General features: G+C 32.9%; 1 protein-coding gene across 14 annotated transcripts in view; it reads left to right on the top strand.

The window, feature by feature from the left end:
• LOC108704156 (regulating synaptic membrane exocytosis protein 1) overlaps window positions 1-20,937 on the top strand; it is a 203,831-nt gene that overhangs the window by 112,004 nt on the left and 70,890 nt on the right. For 5 of the 14 annotated variants that reach the window (XM_018240564.2, XM_041563146.1, XM_041563135.1 and 2 more), the window contains 7 exons: window positions 3,154-3,307; window positions 4,274-4,399; window positions 5,643-5,705; window positions 8,232-8,309; window positions 10,779-10,868; window positions 12,935-13,006; window positions 16,603-16,706. In XM_018240564.2, coding sequence (XP_018096053.1) covers window positions 3,154-3,307; window positions 4,274-4,399; window positions 5,643-5,705; window positions 8,232-8,309; window positions 10,779-10,868; window positions 12,935-13,006; window positions 16,603-16,706 — 687 coding nt within the window. The remainder of the gene's footprint in view (window positions 1-3,153; window positions 3,308-4,273; window positions 4,400-5,642; window positions 5,706-8,231; window positions 8,310-10,778; window positions 10,869-12,934; window positions 13,007-16,602; window positions 16,707-20,937) is intronic. The other 9 variants (XM_041563141.1, XM_041563136.1, XM_041563140.1 and 6 more) reach the window with 5 other exon arrangements.

The raw sequence follows: 20,937 nt of genomic DNA, 5'->3' as shown, positions 1-20,937 counted from the left end.
ATGAATTTAATCTGCTATTTCTAGCTTGCTAGGGAGACATAACAAAGACAGCCCACACAAAAAAATCACTATTTCCAGTGTATAGCTTATAAATATGTGGTTTCACCTTGCTCATGTCTAGAATGTAATAGCCATCATCACATTTGAGGTTACTCTTACTTCTGTGCCAAATGTTTTACGATAGATAACTTTACTTGCTATTTAATTAGGAGGAGAAAGTGTCCCTTAATATGCTTCATGATCAAACTACTCAACAAAGTGCGAAATGTCTGATTTATCCTCCTATATTCCTCCAGGGATATAAGATTCTCGTTCACGATGAGTAAGTCCCTCTTGGATTTAAATAAATACTTAATCAAATCGAGCCTGGCCCCGAAGTTCCCCCTGGGCCTGACTTGAACCAAACAGATTCTCTCAGGAAATTAACCAGACAGCTTTATTTCAGGTATACATTAATACAGAGTAATATAATACAGAGTAATATAATACAGAGTATCAAATAATAGCTCAGACGTCCTGAAAGCTCGTGAGGACGTTGGGGGACTTTTCAGTAATATTGTATGCAACCATTTAACCATTTCTTCCCTCATGGGGCTGATCCCTTGACATCTAATCATCGTCCTTGGCTTAACATACTGTAACTATGCCTATCTGTCCATTTTAGTATAATCCTTCCTGACCCAAGTATAGTCCAAATAAGTATATTTGCTGTGCTAGCACAGTGTCCAGAATGGTATCTGTGCAGTGGGTGTGTTTTTGAGGCTATAAGTGTCTTTCTCAACCTTGCACTAGGAATACTTGTGACATGAGACAACAGATGTATTCCTAGTCTGTGCAAACATTCTACAACCCTAATTAGTAAAAAGGCCTCTAACCTTGAAGTGTAGAGTCTAACACAGCTGTTCTGTGGCAGTGTCCTGTTCTATAATCATTGCAGTTTATACAATACATAACCCTTATATATATATATAATTAATCTTTAATCTAAAATCCTGATATCCACACAAACATTTTCCGTGTAGTTCTCACATGATTATCATAGTCAGCACCCAGACCTTATCCATTTGACTATTTAAATCTCAATTGAGAATAGGGTTGATTAAGGAAACTGCAGTGATATATGTTATTTACTTCAATTCCCGAAAATAGTTGCAAAAATCAATGGTTGACATTTTGATTTCATGACACTTTAAAGAGATGCGGAGACCAGAAATGAAACCTTTTTATCACAACATTGTCTTTTCATGCTATTTATTTTTTTGCCAGAAAGGCATTTGCCTGATGCTTTTACATTGCCCATGATGACCCATGTTGCTCTATGACGGGGCTGCCATATAATGTGTGTGCAGCAGTTGTCCATAGTGATGGGCGAATTTATTTATTTCTCCGAAAAAACGGACACCGACGTCGAAAAACAGTATTTTAAAGAGTAATTTTTTAGTGTCAACATAACTTTAAGCTAAGACCAATATATGGGAAGAGGAAAGCATCCAATTTGGCCTCACTTAATATAATCATTCTGTAGTCATTCTGTGTTTAATACAGACCTGAATGTTGAAGGACTTTATTTATTTGTTGGGTTTTGTGGTGTATTACAAAACAAGTATACCTACTAGTGATGGGCGAACTTATTCGCCAGGCGAATTTTTTCCTAAAAAACTGATGCCGGCGTCAAAAACGGGCGCCGGCGTCGAAAAAACGGGCGCCGGCGTCAAAAACGCCCATCACTAATACCTACCTTTAGCTTCCATAAATTTATAGCAAAGAGAACAAAAAATATACCATTTGATCATTTATTATTGATTTTTTTTTTATAATAATAATCAATAATAATCTGCCATCAAAGTAATTTTGGCATTTCCTTTACTTGGATTATTAGTCAGTGCCAAGATGGATTTATCCTAGCCAGATTTAAAATTGATAAAATGAATTCTAAAAGATCATTTTTGTGGCTGACAAAAAGCTGAACTTTCATCACAACATCAGTCTTGCAACAGTAATGTATATTCATCAATTGAGAAAGAATCCATATACCATCTGGCTGATTTAAAGGGTGAATTTGATTCAAAAGCTGTTCTAATTTTATTGGTCAACATCTAACATTAATACTGTGCTAATAATTCTGTAGATTACCTGCCAAGGCAATTGACTGCCTTTTCGATGCAACAAAGTCGTCATTTGTTAAGAGCAGATTTGTACCAGGCATTGTATTGAATAGATATTAATACATCATATAATGCAGTCAATCAAGAGTGGATACTAATCCATTTACTTCAACCTGATACTTTTTACCCAACTGCAAATTTAACAGTGTTTATATTTACAATTCTTTTTTCAAGACTGGATTGTTTCTTGATTATAGTGACAAAAAATATGAGTGGATACTGGAACTAAAGCAACATTTTCTTTAATATTAAGGATAAACACTCATTTAAAAATTGTTCAACAAACGTGAGACTTATGAATGGCAACTCTGATTTTTTTTTTTTGCCAGTTTCACTTTTCAGAACATGTCCTAACAGTGGATTACACAGTAGTGATGCATTGCACCATTTAAGTTATAGCCGAACCCATCAGCAGTGAACAAAATACAATAAAATATCGATTTATTTATTGTCATAAAAAACAAACTTTGTACGCTTTGTATTTTAACTTTGCTTAGGGCAGTGAGAAAAAGATAATAATAATCATTTTCTATTTCGTAATCTTTACAACAAAAGATTTATTTGTATTTTTTATTCATTATTTTTATTTCAGCCCACAATATTATGTTTCCCATGCTTTATGAGAGTATTTCTTTTTCTTGTTTTTTTTTTTTGGTCTAGATAATTGTCACACTGGCTAATTCCTAGCCAAAATTATTTGTTCAATGTCGTTTGTAAGCAAAGAGTCTTAAGTATATTTATTGTCTGTATGTTAATAATGAGTTTATATTTTGCGTCATAACATATTTATTTTAATAAATACGAAACCCATTTATTAATACATTGCCAGCTCTACATCTTTTTTTTTTTTACCATGTATCCAAGTCTTGAAATAGCACATTTGCCTCAATGCTTAAAAGTATTTGCTTTTATAGATCAAGTCACTGATTCATCCTTGTTTGAAAATAATAATCATTTCTTGTACATTTTCTTTGGCATTTATTGATAGGCTCAAGGTCTAATGCTAGAGAAAGTAGGTCTACTACATTAACAGTGCCAGAACATCAAAGACCAACTCATCACCGCTCACGCTCAGTATCTCCTCACCGTGTTGACGATCAGGGCAGGACCCGTTCACGTTTACCAAATGTGCCATTACAGAGGTACGCAGTGGCTATATGACATTATGTGCACAGGAAGGATTCAGTTTTAATGCAGGCTATTGTTGTTAAAAAAAATGTAATTAAATAAATAATTAAAAAAATATATATATATATTTGGTTAGAATCATTACAATTCACTAAAAAGGTTGAATGCCTGTTAATATTTAATAGGGGCATGAGACACTGCAGCAAGGGCATGAGTGTTGATGAAATTCAAATAATTTTCATTTGTGCTGTTGCTTCAAAATTCTCCATGTTAAAAAAAAATAGGGATGGATCAAATCCAGGATTCGGCCAAGATTTGTCCTTTTTCAGCAGGATTTGGTGCATCCTTAAAAAAACGTAACTTTTAGTGGGGCTTAATAACAACAAGTAGCATATTGTGATTTGCGGTTTGAAAACAGAGATGTGACATGGTATTATGGGATACTAGACCTGGTACAATTTTTGAGTCTCCTTTTTCATTAGCTCTTGTTTATAGATTAGTGCCTTTAATATACATTAACATTTCATCTGAACTAAATACATTTATATATAATCATCAAGAGCAATGTTCCCTCTGATTCCTTCTCAGCTATGTGTGCAAAACAATTCTTTTGCGCACACATTTTAAACTTGTGTGTGCATTTTTAAAAGCTGTGTGCGCAGGTCATAATAGTGAACAACACTCACCAGATCTTTTAAAAAAAATTGAAAAAATCTTTTTATTGTGGTTTAATTAATATTTCAGTTAGAACATAGACCTTTGTGAAGATTCACAGGGTGACACGAACGCAAATTAAATTACCCACAAACCCATCACTATTTTGGCACCAAAATGATGTCATCATGATGGCATCACATGAGTAATTTGACGTGTGAATGGCATTAGATACATGAGTTTGAAACTGTGCTGTGTGTAGATGGACTGGCTAGATGGGAGGGATACAAGTTACTTATAAGATCTTTATTTTTGCAAATATTTAGAAGCCTAGATGAAATCCATCAAATGAGACGATCGCGATCTCCAACAAGACACCATGATGCCTCCCGCAGTCCTGTCGATCGCAGATCAAGGGACTCAGACAGTCAGTATTTGTCTGAACAAGAAAGGTATTTTGCTTTGACTAATACAGATAATTTGATTTGAAACATTTAACAACATATTTATTACACTTGGAGGCCCATTTATTAAACCTCAATTTTTTCTAGTCAACGTTTTTAGGGGGAAAATTAGAGTTTTTTTTCATGGAAATATAGGAACTCGAATTTTTGAGAGATTTATCATACCCCAAAGATGCTAAAAAGTCTGAAAATATGCCATCTCAAAATTGAAGTGATGTAGAAAACAATGGCAGATGTCCCTGAAGTTGTTTCTTGACATTGTAATCTGTGCTGGTTAATCCAAAAAGGTCAGGGTTTCCGTATGAGTGTCAACCGTATGATGATGTGAATTGACACTCGATTTTGTTGCAACATTTTGTTACTCCCATTTTTTTGAGAAAAATTATTGATAAATGAGTTTCGGCAACTTTGTTTTCTTTAAAGAATGAGAGTAAAGAGTGAGAGTAATTCGAGTTTTAGTAAATAAGCCACTTACAGTCTGCATTTTTTTTTATAGATTATTTTGTTTATATTAGGAGTCATATTGTAGTTCTTACTTTGATGGTCACCAATTGAAAATAAATGTTCAGGCATAAGGAAATTACATTATTACTGTTCTTTAAAGATTTTTTCTTCACTCCTTAGGAGACTTTTTCAATTTTGCATGAGATATGTGAGTCTTCTGTGTCTTCATTTATCAATGACTAACGTGTCATAATGAGACAATAAGTACTATACTATGACCAACTATCAATACAAATAGACATTTATTAAAGAGCCGCAAAATCACCTGCATGTAATGCTATTGTTTGATTCCATTAACAACTTTTATCTTAAGTTTTAATATGTCTTTTTAATGCCTAAGCCAATGCAAATAAAGGGAGAATATGTGGAAATCAAACAAAGCAGCGTTGTGGTTTTTTTTTTATTCTGTGATGTTCTGTGCTACATCTTAAACCTATAATGTCCTTTTAGTAAACAAATTGCTGTACTCTGTGGGCAAACACATTAACCAAAGATTACACAGCCACTGCATTCATTTCTAATGCCCGATATAGCTATCGTTAAACCTGATGTAATTTTTTGTAATGTTTTCTCCAAACAGATGAGCTTATTATCTTTGCACTATTAACAAGGCAGATGAAGCCAGAAACATTATATCTTTGAATAATTTTGCCTCTCACATGTGAATATTATGTGTTACATTGCTTCTCTGTTTGTCTTTCATTACTTGCTAATCCTGTGTGCCCAGTGAACTTCTTATGCTTCCCCGAACAAAACGTGGACGAAGTGCAGAGTGCCTACATACCATCAGGTACAATTAGATTAGTCACTATGTACTTGATTGAACTTGCTTTAGATGTAGTAATTGACTTCAGTAGCTAGCTTGATCATTGTAATGTGATTGGCATTTAGTTTTTAATTTTTATGTTTGTGAAATTATTTCCATCTGATACATTTGCATCACAAGATCATACAAACAAAAAAGAACCCCTGGGACAATTCAAATGTTTTTATTTGTGAATAGTGAATGCACAAAGGGCTATATCACTAAACAACTCACAACCTGGAATAAGCTAAAAATAGATGTAATTGTTTTTGATGTTGCAAACACAAACTGTCCCTGCAGACTTATATATACTTTCTTGCTTGTTTTCTACATATTTGTATTCACCAAAGCACCTTGGTCATCTTGATGAAAATACGACATTGGTATTGAAAGGATTACATCTAGCCAATAATACTACAGGCACCACTTTGTAAAACACCAAGGGGCATTAAACATGAGCAGAACAGACGTGTGCTGTTTTTAGATTAGATGGCCAAGTTTCAGTATTCAATGATAAGAAATAGCTTTTTTTGTACTTTCCATCTCCTTAGCAATAAACAGCTTTATTTCTCAAGAGTACATTTTGAAACCAGGATATTTAAATCAGTTTTCAAGTGTTAAGAAACATGCTGTTTGAACTGTATTTCAGATTTTTTTTTGCATTTGTTACAACATAAACAAAGGATTTAATAAAAAAAGATCAGCAGCTTTTCTATAAACACCAACACATGACCTGATTGCATGCTTCTCGAGTTTTTATAGCCCCGGAATCATGCAATATATCTGATTATTAATTTTTCAGATTCCTCTTCCTCAGATTCCCTGTAGAATCTCTATTACTTTTTGCCAGAAGTTTGTTTTTATCTTCTCTAATAATGCTAATCTGTTAATTGATAAAATAATTTAGTTTAGGGTCAGTAACATAAATGTGTGCTTAGCAAATGATCTCTCTGTGTTTAAGCCATCCATTAAACAATATTCTATGGATTGTTTCAAATTTCTATGTCTATCGATGGTTAACTATTGAGCATTTAGAGGAAACTAGACTTATATGATAGTAGTTCTGTAGCTTATGATAACAACTTGTACTGTCATGTCTACACTTAGCACATCCTGATAAATTTTTACAGTAATATTGTTATTTCTGTTTCTGTGTATACAATAGGATACCTGACAGGCACACAAACAAACTGAATAAATTGCTTATCTGTATACTTTAGCAGGCATTTATTTTCATGTTACTTTTTTTAAATTACCTTTACGCTGTGCATTATTTGGCTGCAAAAATATAATGCAATTCTGGAGTTATGACTATGAAGATGTTCATTCATCCAGGTCATGGTATATCTAGTATAAGTAATTTTAAAACAACTGGACTTGCTGAGTAATCTTTAAAGACCAACTCATGTGAGCAGCTTCTTCAGTTCAACTGACTGGTGTGGGAAGTTCTCGTCATATAAACTCTTCCACTAATCCAATCACAATGGTACATTATAACTCTTAAGAGAGTTGACACTTGAAACTCACAGAGGTGTGATTCTATGGGGTTACTGTGATGGGATTTCCAGGGTATCATGATCGTTATGTACTATGTGTAATTCTCAATATTTGAATCTCAGATTTCATATGTTTAAAAAGTTAAGTGTTTTTGCTTCAGTGCAGTTTTGTTATCTTTTTAATTCTCACTGTTAAGTCACACACAGGCATATTCAAGCAGCAGTAGAGTAAAGACTGTAATTGAATTGTAAATGTGTCCTTCTCTGTCTTGTGGGGCATTGGCTCTGATCCTGAGTGTATGTCTAGAGCATGTGCAATGCAGTACAGCAGTAAAGACCAGCAAAAGTATAAAAAAATGGTGTATAAAGATATACATTAGCCCATGTAAGCACAAACAGGGTCAGCAGCTTGTGGAACAGGTTTTTGTACCAGAAGCAGCTATCATGAGTGGTGACAGTTTGCCTTCATCTGAATTACAGGCTGACATGGAGTTATATCAGGCATTTGTACCACACGTAGAAAGTTTTCTTTGTAACCAAGTTTTCTGTTATTTAAAAGGTGTAAGCAAAAAAACTTTTGTATTTCACAGATATAGAACTAAGCATATATTTCAGTTACTTATTCTCTATACAGTATGTGTGGTAGAGTGTTCATGTGAATACCAGTCAGGAATTTCCTCTTACAGACAATAATTGCCTAATGGCAGCTAAAAAAGAGTAACACTGTTGCTGGTATTTCTTTGTAGTACCTACTAAAGCACAAGGGCGGAGGGGCACTGTAAATATCCCATTTAATATAGGATTTATTAAATGTTCTACATCTGTATATTTACGTGTCTTACACATTTCATAAGCTCATGTAGTTATTCAGACTTTACCTGTATTAATAATAGTCATATACTACAGTGTGTAAATAAAAATGCCACCCAGACCTATAAAAATATTACTCATACCCTAGTTTTTAAGTATTATTGCATTCTTTTTTTGTGCTCTCTTGTGTTCTGCTATACACAAGAAGTACTGTAAGGCACAGTAAAACATTACCACCCAAGATGCCTTTACTAGAGTATGGTTCTCGCTGGAGGCTCTACAGGTAAGAAACTGTGTTGTGGAGTTTCAGTAAAAAGTAATGTGGTCCATGTTATTCAAAAAATGCAAGAAAGTGAGTGATAAAATGTGGTTATCTGTACATGAACTCTGTGCTAGCTTTGTATATTGTGTATATTGTACATAGTGAATACCTGTTTTTGTTACTAAATATGCTTAATATTGTTTTCCATCTGTTTTATTAGGAATAGTAGGAAAAGGCGTATGTAATTTGTAGGACTTTTCTGGGTCAGTAAAAAGAGAGTAAATGGAATAGATGTCCAGTTGAAATTTTATCATAAATCAAAGATTTATTTTTAATAAAATACATAACAGTGTTTGTACCACTCACTTGTTATGTGCCCAACAAAAAGTCTAATAGAGGGGAAGTTACAAATACTAGTGAACATATGATAGCCAATGGAACTGCAAAACATTCCGCCTAGCAGCAGGACCATGGGCATTGTAAGATAAATCTCGGTATCAGTTTTGATTGGGCATCTGAAAATCTCAGTACACTTTTACTTAGCAAGAAAAGCCCTGCACTATGTATATGTATGGTCTTCATTTTCAATAACAATTTTTTAACAATTTTTTTATTCTTTAATTATACAGAACTCTTCAATTAAATGAAAAACTTAACATTACATAATTGTTCATCAAATTTAGACTTTTAAGCATTTTTATATTTAATTTTGTAGCTTTTATTAGTCATTGAGATTATATATATATATATATATATATATATATATATATAAATATATATATATATATATATATATATATATATATATATATATATATATATATATATATATATATATATATATTCTGGAAATAACCAAGGTCTCGATTTAGGAGTATTGTTTAATTTTGCCATTCATGGTTGAAGAGTGATGTTCCCAAATGTCATGTTTTACATAGTGTTAACTTCTAAAAATGAGCAAATTTTGTAGTTTGGCATATACTCTGGTATTAAGTTCTGACAATTTACAAAATACATTGTAATTCACCATGTATATTGATGTAGGATATAATACTTCTCTTACAGATAATATTTGATCAAATTTAGTTGTTTTTTCACATGTTTTGCTGTAATTTTATACAGTTTTTTGTTTTTTTTCAAACAAACTTTCATTTTTTTTTTGTAATGCTCTTTGGCCAAATTTGACATTTCTGCTAATTAATCCCATCAGTTAATCAGGAAAGGGCACACTGCACTTCAAATATTTGTAGAACTTATAGATATTAATTTAAAAAATGCCTTTTCCTTAACACTGGAGACTATTTATCAAACTGTGTAAAATGTTTTCCACTGAAATAAACTGTCAACAATTGGTGTTAAATAAGTGGTGTATTTATAAAGGTGCATATTTTCTTTCATGCTACCCGATCACCATAATTGAGATTCTGATGCACAGTGTATATGATCTCCCTTTATTTACACAGTATGTGTAAATGTGCCATAGGCTTTAAGGTGGCCCCTAAACTTGGCTAGAGCCATTGGATCTTTATTGCCAATAAAGGTCAGTAGCATTTTGCCAAGAATGTTCTTTGATACAGATCCCTCAACAGTTCATATAATTGTTGAAAAAATGAATATAAGCAGATAAAAAAAACAAATTAAGTTCACCTGCAGTTTTTTTTTCATGCATTATCCTTAAAGGCATGTGTGGACATTTAAAGAGGCAGTTCACCTAAAAATCCATATCTGTATTTTATAGACAGAGAAAATCTAAGCAACCATTATCCATTACTTTCTAAGTTTTCATATTAATATGGAATTTAAAATTCAACCTAGTTGATATCATAATGCATATTATGTTCATATCACATCACTGCATTTTGCTGAAGTTAGTAAACCTGGCAAATAGTTAGTAGTGCAGATGTCAAATATTAGAAAAGCGGAAGACCAAAAATTTAAATAAATCAAAATAAAATTGAAAAAATAAATTTATACAGTAGATACAAATAATACAAATGTTTTCATCATACTTAAAATTGATTTCATGGTGACCTACACCTTTAATGCTTTAGTAATCATATATTCTTACAGTAAAGTAAACAGATTTCAAAATGTTTATCTAAATATCCATAATTTTACAAATTGTACAAGTGTACTGTAAAACATGTTTACTGATTACTAAATAAATAAATTAGCTGTCCTAATGTATATTTTTCCTCCCATATCTTTCCATAATATTTTAAATTAGGAATATTGTCTAAAAGGGCTAGGCATCAACGTTCAGAAATTTACATCATCATAATTAAGAATGCTCATTTTCAGGATGGAGCACAATCATGTTCCTATTGCTAGGAACTGAATTTGTAAATTCATACTAACTTTACATCTTTCCATTAATACAAATAAAGCATTATTTTTTATGATTTTCTATCTAACATTGTTCCCCTCTCTTTGTTTTTCTTTCCTATTCCTCTTTCTCTTCTACCACTGGATGCAATGCACTGGCACTAGTGAACTGCAGCCCTCCCTTGACAGGGCTAGAAGTGCTAGTACCAACTGCTTGAGACCAGATACTAGTTTGCATTCACCAGAACGAGAAAGGTATAAAACAGACTTATTCATTCTTATCCCGTGTGTTGGTGCTTTTTTGTTTGTCATGTCATTGTAATTATGATTTTTTTTAGTTTTAATCTGTGTCATGCAGTGTGTCTTGTTCATAATTGCTTTTTTTTTTTTGCACCAGAAATAATTTTTGTTTTTTAATATTAGGTAGATTAGTGGTGTACAAATTTTGTCTCTTTAACTACTAATATCTTTTTTTCTACTTTATTGAACTGGCTATTTCAGGTAATGATGTAACTAATAACTATTTTTAGCCCATAATCCAGGGGTGCATGTGGTTATATAATCTAGATATTGAGTCATTTTAAACCAAATTAAATAACAACTCTGTGTTGAGACTACCCAAAATCTGATGAGATCCCATTGTTGGTATACATAGCTCAGTTAGGTGACCTGGAAGTACAAGACATGTGTCTTTTATATTAGATATGTTGCAGAGAGAGACCCATACAGTGCCAAAGAAGAAAAACAGTATTTGTGATGTGGAATTTAAATTGTTTTTGTGAGTAGTACCAAAAAGGGAAAATACTGAGTTAATATTAATAGAGTATGTTTGTTTTGTAAGCGTCTACAAATAACCTATTTCATGACAACTTTAGTTCTACTTTGATCCTATAAACAGTGGTCTATAGAAGGGCCCTGACAATTGAATTAACACATTATTGATTTTTGCCAATAAAGTATGAGCGGAGCACCACCTCCCCATGAGTTCCACAGAATGATTTTGCAAGTGTCCTGCAGAGAAGGGGGAGCTAAAACAAAAAAGAAAAGAAACATTTTTCTTTACAGGTCTCTATGGGCTACCCTTCAAAATCTGCCACTGTAGGTACTAGCCCTCGGATGCCTATTTAGAAAATAGCTTGCTTCATTGTAATGTAAAACAGGCATTAAACACTACAAAAGGAATTTTTATAAATGGTATTAGAGTGTATCAAGCACAAAATATTTATAAAAACATTTAAACAGTACATTATATATAAGATGATGTGTGTCTTTTTGCTGTTAACATTCATTTTAACAAACACTTTCTTTATAACAAATAATACAATTAGATATTTAACATTCTGAGTTGAATCACATTGTTGGAGAGGATTATGTGAGAAATGTTGTTATAGAAATTATGGAATTTTCATGTGTTGAAATATCTGCACCAAAGCAAATGGTCAATAACTTATGGTAGCACAAAGTGCTAAGTATATCAAAAGGCACAATATTTTTCCTACCTGTGTACACAAAGCAGAGTCCTGCATCATGTGCCTGTTGCATTGGGCCTTATGGAAAAAAGGGAGCCTCGCTCATGCTGTGCCTAAGGAAAAGTGTGCTAGTAGGGGGTGAACATGTAGATGCCCATGGGCAATCCCATGTCAACCTTTATATTGTAGTCTCAACTTGCACCAAAATGTGTACTATTCACAACCATGACCAAATATTTGTGCCTGTAAAATTTAATTTGCACTGATTTGAGGTGGGTACATATCTGGGGTGCATTGTGGGTAAATGCAATACAGATTCCATTTTTGCATCACCCCCAAGACTAATATTTTCCAGATAAAAAGTGCACTAAGTGAGACAGGGTACTGAATTGTAAAAATTTTAAATCACTGAATGCAGGCACTTAAGCAATATACATCACCAGTATTTGAAGTTTGTAATGCCTATTTACTTTGTCACATATCAGGAAAGAAAACACTTCTTCTGCCTTAAATATTGCATTAAAACATGTCTAAATCCTGGCATGCAAAGTAAGTGTGAGTTTGCATCACAAGCAATATCAACTCCATTCTTTGGTGGTCACTTATAGATCAGAGTTTATTGATGTCTCTAATAACAAAAAGTACAGTCTGTGTTGTTTGCAGCTACCACACTAGCTAGGAATACCTAAGCACTCTTCTGTACATATACATTTGTTTATTTTTATTTTTGTCAATGCTCATTTCATGAAATGTAATATACTAACTGTGTGTAAGTATGGGGTTCCATTCTTCATTATAGCATTTTTATTTCTGTTCTCTTGTTCATTTCTTTACCGGCCCATTTCATCTCAGGCAGCCCAGAAAACTGGAAAGATCTAGCAACCAGAAACACAATAGGAAAAACACTGTTTCTGAAATAGAAAGGTAGGATTGATATACCTTTGTTTTGCACTTGTCCAGACACAGTACTCTGATGCTGATTTTAATGATTTGGTTTATCAATTAAGGCACACAAGATTTGTTAAATGTGTAATGTATCTAAGATTGCTATCATCTTTTATTTTGGGATGTTTGTATAAGTGTATACCATGTATGTTGTTTAGTACTATCAGCTACACCGAGGACTTCACAATAAAGTTGGAACTAAAATAAAGTCAAGTTTAAAGAACAATCATGTTTAATAACAACTATTGTATGCTATAAAAAATGATTCGATACTATTTGCATTGCTGTTGTCTCAGATATCTCAGACACTTAACACATACCGTGTCATTTTTTATTTGAATTAGTTTTTATGTAAGTCTGGTAAAAAAAATTGTGCGAAAGTTGCTTCTTAGAATTGTCACAGTAAATACATTAGTATGAGCAATCCTTAAGTCAAATATTATTTTTGTGTAATTATGGTGACACACTCTAATGTTAGCCAACAGTTAAACACGGTCAGTACCAATGGTAGCTTGAGCACAAATACTTAAGGAAAGATTTGTCAGTATGAAATTAGACCTTGTGGTGGAACTATTTTATCACTTTTAAAAATCAGCCCCATGGGGGGGGGTTAGAGGCATATTTTTCAATAAGTGAAAGTTAGAGTTTTGATTTTATAAATATGCCTCTAAAAATCTCATAGGAATGAATAGAAAGAGGTAGAATTTTACTGTGGTGAGCTCTTTCACACAAGTTCCTTCATCTACAGATAAACACTATTTATACTTCAATATATATTGTTTTGTACAATGGGAAAACAATTAGAGGGAAAACTCAATTTGAATTTGATTAGAATTTTTAGGGTTGGGACCATTAGATCGAATATTAGACATTCTAATTTTTTCTTAAATAACCTCCCATTCGAGTTGTGAGAATATTTGAATTTAGTAGGGTAAAAGAAATTATTCACATCAATTCAAAATTTGACTTATGATAAATCTGCCCATAACAGTTACTTTTTTTTAAAAAGTAACCCATATTATTGAATAATGAATGAGTTCATACAATTCGTATGCACTCACCATAAGTTGAGTATGGATGAGTAAAAGTGAAACTGTGTGTCCAACTGCACACCATAAAGCTACTAACCTCCACAATAATTGTGGTCAGGGTTCACAAATTTACACATCTTTGACCATTCATCCTTAAATTATCAGGCATAGAGGAAGGTGGAAAACAAAAGGACCACTCTTTTTATAGCATTGTGATGCATATGAATCGCTATCAAGGGACTAATTTGCAAGTACATTTCATGGCAAGGTTTCAGGAACAAAACACTCAAGTGAATCACATTGGGAGCAACTATTTTGAATGTTTTATTGTAAATCACATTGGGAGCAGTTATTTTGATGCAACATTTTCCTCTGAGAGATTTGCCAAAATGAGTTTGTGAATGTGCAATGGTGTTATGCCAGTTTTACTAAAATAAATTCTTGGGGGGGGCATTGTTTCTTAGGATCTACAATAAGTTTCCCAGAAATACTAGAAATACAAGTTGTGTAATTCTAACACAATGAAACACCCCTTCTTCGCTTACACTGAATTGGAAGAAGATTTAATTTAGAAGCAGCTGGAGCATTATTGCTCGATAAGGCAAAACTATGATAAAAGTTAAATGACTCCCTATTTGAAGTGAATAGTGTATTTGTACTCATTATTACAAATTATTAACACATATAGTCAGCAGCACTCTACTATAATAAATACAGTACATACATGTGCTATGCCTTTAAATAAGAACTGTAATTTATTTATATGCCATTTACGGACACCCAGGGGCACATTTACTTAGCTCGAGTGAAAGAATAGAATAAAAAATACTTCGAATTTCGAAGAATTTTTTTGGCTACTTCGACCTTCGACTACGACTTCGAAACAAACGTTTTGAACTAAAAATCGTTTGACTATTCGACCATTCGATAGTCGAAGTACTCTCTCTTTAAAAAAAACTTTGACCACCTACTTCGCCACCTAAAACCTACCGAGCATCAATGTTAGCCTATGGGGAAGGTCCCCATAGGCTTTCTAGCCAATTTCTGATCGAAAGAAAATCGTTCGATCGATGGATTAAAATCCTTCGAATCGTTTGATCGAACGAATATCGCTAAATCCTTCGACTTTGATATTCGATTTACTATCGAGGGTTAATTAACCCTCGATATTCGACCCTAAGTAAATGTGCCCCCCATAGTGTAGTAGATGTTTAGTAAATCTTATCTGTGTGATTATATTTTTTATATTTATCTGTTTTTTATGTATGATTCATTAGTGTGCTTATTAACCCTAACATGTTTCTTACTGCAAAATATGCAACTATACTGTTTATCAATGGTAAACTGCGAAATGTTGTGGCTCGTACTGTAATTACCCAATTACAACACTGGAGCTGTTAAAAATGTTTGGGTCAATATTAAAATAGTTAAATAATGTATAAAATAATAAAGGCTGTTAGTAAAACAGAATTAATAAAGATTTTCTGTAGTTTAATGAACTATAAATAATAGCATAATATCAAGTTATTGTAACAGGAAATTGAGGTTGGAGCCTCAGATCCAGATATTCTGATTAGCAGTAATATTTTAATAAATACACAAAGGAGCCAAACTAGTTGTGGGAAATGTATAACCAATCTCTACAGTACTACTGTTTCTTAAGGGTTAGCCAGATAATTAAAAGGTCATAGCTACAGAATGTTCAGAATGGAATGTTAACATATTAGAGGCTAATTGAAGAACTTGCAATACTTATTATAATGATAAAATGTTTAACCATAAATAGAATGTAAAGTGAAAAGGAACAGCAGCTTGCTCATATAAAGCAGTCAGATTCATTAATTTCATAATAGCCAAACACAGAGCAAAATAATTGATGATATTTTATTGTTTGCCAACCCTGTTTACCATTATTCTTCACATGATCAGTTGACAGTTTCAAGTAACCATTACATAGCAACTGGACACTCAAGCCTGAAAATCTGACCAGCCATTGTCACATGACAACTGATCCAAAAGGGGCACATATCATATTTTTAGAAAAATACAATTGTAGTGCCAAGTTTTTTATACATTTTATACAGAATTTTGCGTGTACTACCAAACAATCTGAGGTGACAGTGGGCATGCTGCTTGTTTCCCGGCAGACGGAGGGAAGGTGCAGTTTTTGCACCCGGGTCCATGGTCCTCATTACGCCACTGACTGGCAGACTCAAAAAGATATTAAGTGCATCATTGTAACTCTCAGATCAGTAGGTGTCAGTGCATCTGTGGTTCTCTAAGATCGGTACTTGTAAGTACATCTTTGGTTATCTCACTCCAGTAATTGTCAGTGTATCTGTGGTACTTGGAAAGAGTAATCCTTACTGCATCTATGGAAATCTCCTTTTTGCTTACTATATCCCTACAGATTTTTGGTTAAACATCACTGACAAACATGAAATTTGCTTCTGTATATATCTATATATCTCTTTTTTGGGCTCTTAAGGGCATATTAACAAAAGATGAGACAATGATTTGACTTTGTAATCTTTCTTTCTTCAGAAATCACCAACTAGGAAGCCAGTCATCAGCTGATTCTTCATTTAGTAGTCGAAGAGGAAGGCAGCTTCCACAAGTCCCAGTAAGAAGCAACAGTACAGAACAAGGTAGCCCATATCACCTGCCACACATACAGGCAGTGTTTCGTGGCGTGGTTTAATTTAAATGTGTGTGGATTGGTGAATATTGTTTATTGACTTTCATTCTATCTGTAAGTTGTTCTTTGAATCATTGAAATGTGTTACCAGTTGATGTGTTTGTTTTCCCTGGCTTTATGCAGTTATGCAGTTTTTCAGTTTCTTTTTTTGCATACTACAGAAAGTGATTGTTATCATTGTTTCATCTGCTTATCATTGTTTTGCCTTGTTCTATAATGCATATGAATTTAATACAGAAGCAAACAAGTTATAATGGTTGGTTTTTCAAGGGTGATACACTGCATATTTTGTTCATGTGTATATGCCAATTCTGTTAGGGAAATGAATATTTGAAACTTTTGTGATGCCTGACTACTGTTTTGCTATTTTCCATTAAGAAATTATATTATCATCTATTCATTTGACTGGTCTGAAATATATATCTACCAAAAAATCGGTATCTATGATGAAAAAACTGTGAAAATAAAACAGAATTCAGCAGACTAAGCATACCTGGGAATATCTGGTAAAACTCATTGGATAATACAAAATATTCAGTGTTTGTTTCGTTGGTACTAAGGTTTCATTATACATGGGCTTTATTCTAATTTGCAACTGATTTTATCTCGCCTTTCACACCCCCAACTAGCTAGTCTGTCCACTGTCTTAGTGGGCTAAATATATATTTGTAACGGCTTGTTTTTTTTTCTCTTTGAAAGTTGTTGTGAATCTTGTGATAGATGGACTAACTTTAGTATACTGCCATTGTTTACATTGACACTCTGCCTAAGAGAAATATTTTTATGACATACCTATTTCTAACAAATGCATTAAAATGGCATTTATCCATTTGTGGGTGGGGGTTGCATTACAGATTTTTTTCAATGAAGTTAGTATATTTTTATAGTTGGGTCAGTCTTGTTTAAGTTATCTGAATTGTTTAACATTTTTTAACAAAACAAAATGGGTATTTTAAGATCCTTTTTCAGAACTGGTTGCCAAAATAATGTAGACATCTTGGTGAGATTAAAAATAATTGCTAAAATTATTTACCATAAGTACTTCTTCATTGCTCTCATAAGTATTTTTAATCAGGTTACTAATTCATTTTACTTCTGAAGAATTGTGTTTACTGTTATGTTGTCTTTTACATATCATGTTATTCTTAAAAACAATACAGTAGGCGTACATGCATTGTTGCTCTGCTGCCATAATAGAAATTAAGGTGAATTCTGCAAAGGAAGTAGAATAGCAAGTAACATTCCACAATGCTCCTGAGATGTGCTACATAGTTATATCTCATGTAAATCTACATGAGATATACCTGAAAAGTAAAAAGTGCAAGACACACAAAGATCTCCCTAGCCTAGATGATCAAAGAGCTGAAGCCATCCTATGGACTCTTCCCATGGTTTTCTTAGATAGTATAAGTGCTACAGTTTGTACAAGATACTTATAGCTGGTAATTAACCATCTGAAAAAGACATTACCAGAATAATGGTCAACTAATTTAATATCTTATTTCTTTTGTAGTCTTGTCCCATTTTAATTCTTAATTTAATAATATATGTGTATATGTAGTAAATATACTAGTAATATGAGAGGCAAATGTTTCAACCACAATTTTTGTAAATCAGTTCTTTCTTTATTGCCCCTACCTCAACAGTTCCACATCTAGCATTGTGACAGCTTATTGTATTTCAAATGTTTTTAATAACCAAAAAATGTATTCCACATTTTTTAAGAAGATTTATTTACCATATCTTTAATACTGAGTGTATACGTTGTGTAATTAAATACAGGGTTATTTAATTTAGATAAATATTCAGTAAATAAAAACGTTTTATTCTGATTAATTTCATCAAGAACATTTCTAACTTGCCTTTAATTTTTGCCAAGTAAAAACTTTATTTCAGTTTTTGTTTCTTAACAATAAACTGTATAATGTCATTGTTTAGCTGTCTAACATTTTTGTAAGTTGAAGCACAGGGTTGTACTACCATGTGTTTCCTTCGCCACCTTAAACCTGCCGAATTGCTGTTTAGCCTATGGGGGAACCTCCTATAAACTTTTGGTTAAGTTTGGCTAAGTTTTGAGTAGTCAAAGTATTGTTTTGTAAAATCGTTCGAATCGTTCAATTTGAACGATTTAATCAATCGAATGATTTTTACTTTGACTATCGAAGTATCAAATTCGATGGTCTAATTTTGAAGTTTTTTAACTTCGAAATTCGACCCTTAGTAAATGTGCCCCTAAGTAATATTACTTACTTATATTACTTTTCATTTTAAAACTTACTTTCAGTTACAGGATTTAGTAAATGCCCAGCCAAAATGAACAGATATCACCACCAGTTATGAACCTGCTCTCAAAAAGCGAATGGTATAAGAATTTAACTTAACATCTCCGAGGATGTTAAAGGAAAACTATACCCCCCAAACAATGTAGGTCTCTATAAAAAGATATTGCATAAAACAGCTCATATGTAAAACCCTGCTTCATGTAAATAAACCATTTTCATAATAATATACTTTTCTAGTAGTATGTGCCATTGGGTAATCATAAATAGAAAATTGCCATTTTAAAAAATAAGGGCCGCCCCCTGGGATCGTAGGATTCACTGCACTCACAAACATACCAACAAACCATACATGTTAGGTCACATGAGCCAATTAACAGACAGAGTTCTGCCTTTTGCTTCCACACTTCTTCCTGTTACAGTTAGAGTTGTAGTATTTCTGGTCAGGTGATCTCTGAGGCAGCACACAGACCATCACGAAATGGTGGCTCAAGGCAAGAGATGTAAAAGGACAATATTTACTTAAATATATATTCCAGTTTGGTGAGATTCTTTAATATGCCACTTAATATGATATAAACTATCTGTTGCTTAAGTGTTTATTTTGGGGGTATAGTTTTCCTTTAAGGATATAAAAATGCATTATTATTGGGGAAAATTTGTTTTTCATTATTTAAACAATCTACATTAGCTAATTCAGTACTTAATATGTTTATTCTATATCTCTTTAATGTTAATGTTTGACTTTGGGGTTTTCGTTTCCATTTATCCTAATAAAACTGTAGGCTATATGTACTTACTTTGTCCGCCATAAAATAGCTTTTATATCTTTTAAACCATCTGCCTACAGGCGGTACTTGGCCTAGTATTAGTATTATTTTGTGTATGATGAGCTGCTTTTTTAACTGCTGAACACCTGGGAAAGGTTTGCAACCTTATAGTTTCCGGATTCAGTAATTAATGCTACCATCTTCATCTTTGTAAAACATTTTTTTAAAAGTTTGCCCATAAACAAAATCTCTCTAATATTGTTTTCATAAAGATAAGGAAATTTGGTACATTTGTTCTCATAAATGTATTGAGCCTGTGAACTTATTGCTTCGGAAGCTGGCTTGCATGCTGGAAGGCCAGGGGCCAGAATCTGCAAGATTTTGGCAAGGTAACCAACGGTTTCTATCATATTTAGGTTATTTGCATATAAATTACACTTGTACTGATCACCAGTGATTCACATAATAGTTAGGACATCTGCGTATAAATGGATCTTGAAGTGGTAATCATCTGTCTGAATGCATTCAATAAATTTACTTTCTTGCCAGACGAGCTGTGGTTACTTTCATGCAATACACAAATAAAGCAAATGACAGGTGACAGCACACGTACAGATCAATAAAATCTCTTCTTCATCAGTGAGCCAATATCAAAGAACATTTTTAGTACTTGTATTATATTATTAGGGGATGAAAAATAACCAATGTAAACCTATCCTGATATATATATATATATATATATATATATATATATATATATATATATATATATATATATATATATATATTAGAAGTGGTAGAGATCTCACTCACAGGACTTAGTATAGAAAAAGAAAATTTATTGTGGACAAGTGCTGACGTTTCGGCTGAGACAACAGCCTTTCTCAAAGAGAAAGGCTGTTGTCTCAACCGAAATGTCAGCACTTGTCCACAATAAATTTTCTTTTTCTATACTAAGTCCTGTGAGTGCGATCTCTACCACTTCTAATTGATGTTACCGACTTTGGACTGCACCCAGGCACGCCTGACCTCCATTTCGTGAGTGCCGTTTTTTTGCTTTATATATATATATATATATATATATATATATATATATATATATATATATATATATATACACATAATTTTATAT

The sequence above is a fragment of the Xenopus laevis genome, chromosome 5L, assembly GCF_017654675.1.
Source record: "Xenopus laevis strain J_2021 chromosome 5L, Xenopus_laevis_v10.1, whole genome shotgun sequence".
In the NCBI taxonomy this organism is placed as follows: domain Eukaryota; kingdom Metazoa; phylum Chordata; class Amphibia; order Anura; family Pipidae; genus Xenopus; species Xenopus laevis.
This window is presented reverse-complemented; position numbering and strand designations above follow the sequence as displayed.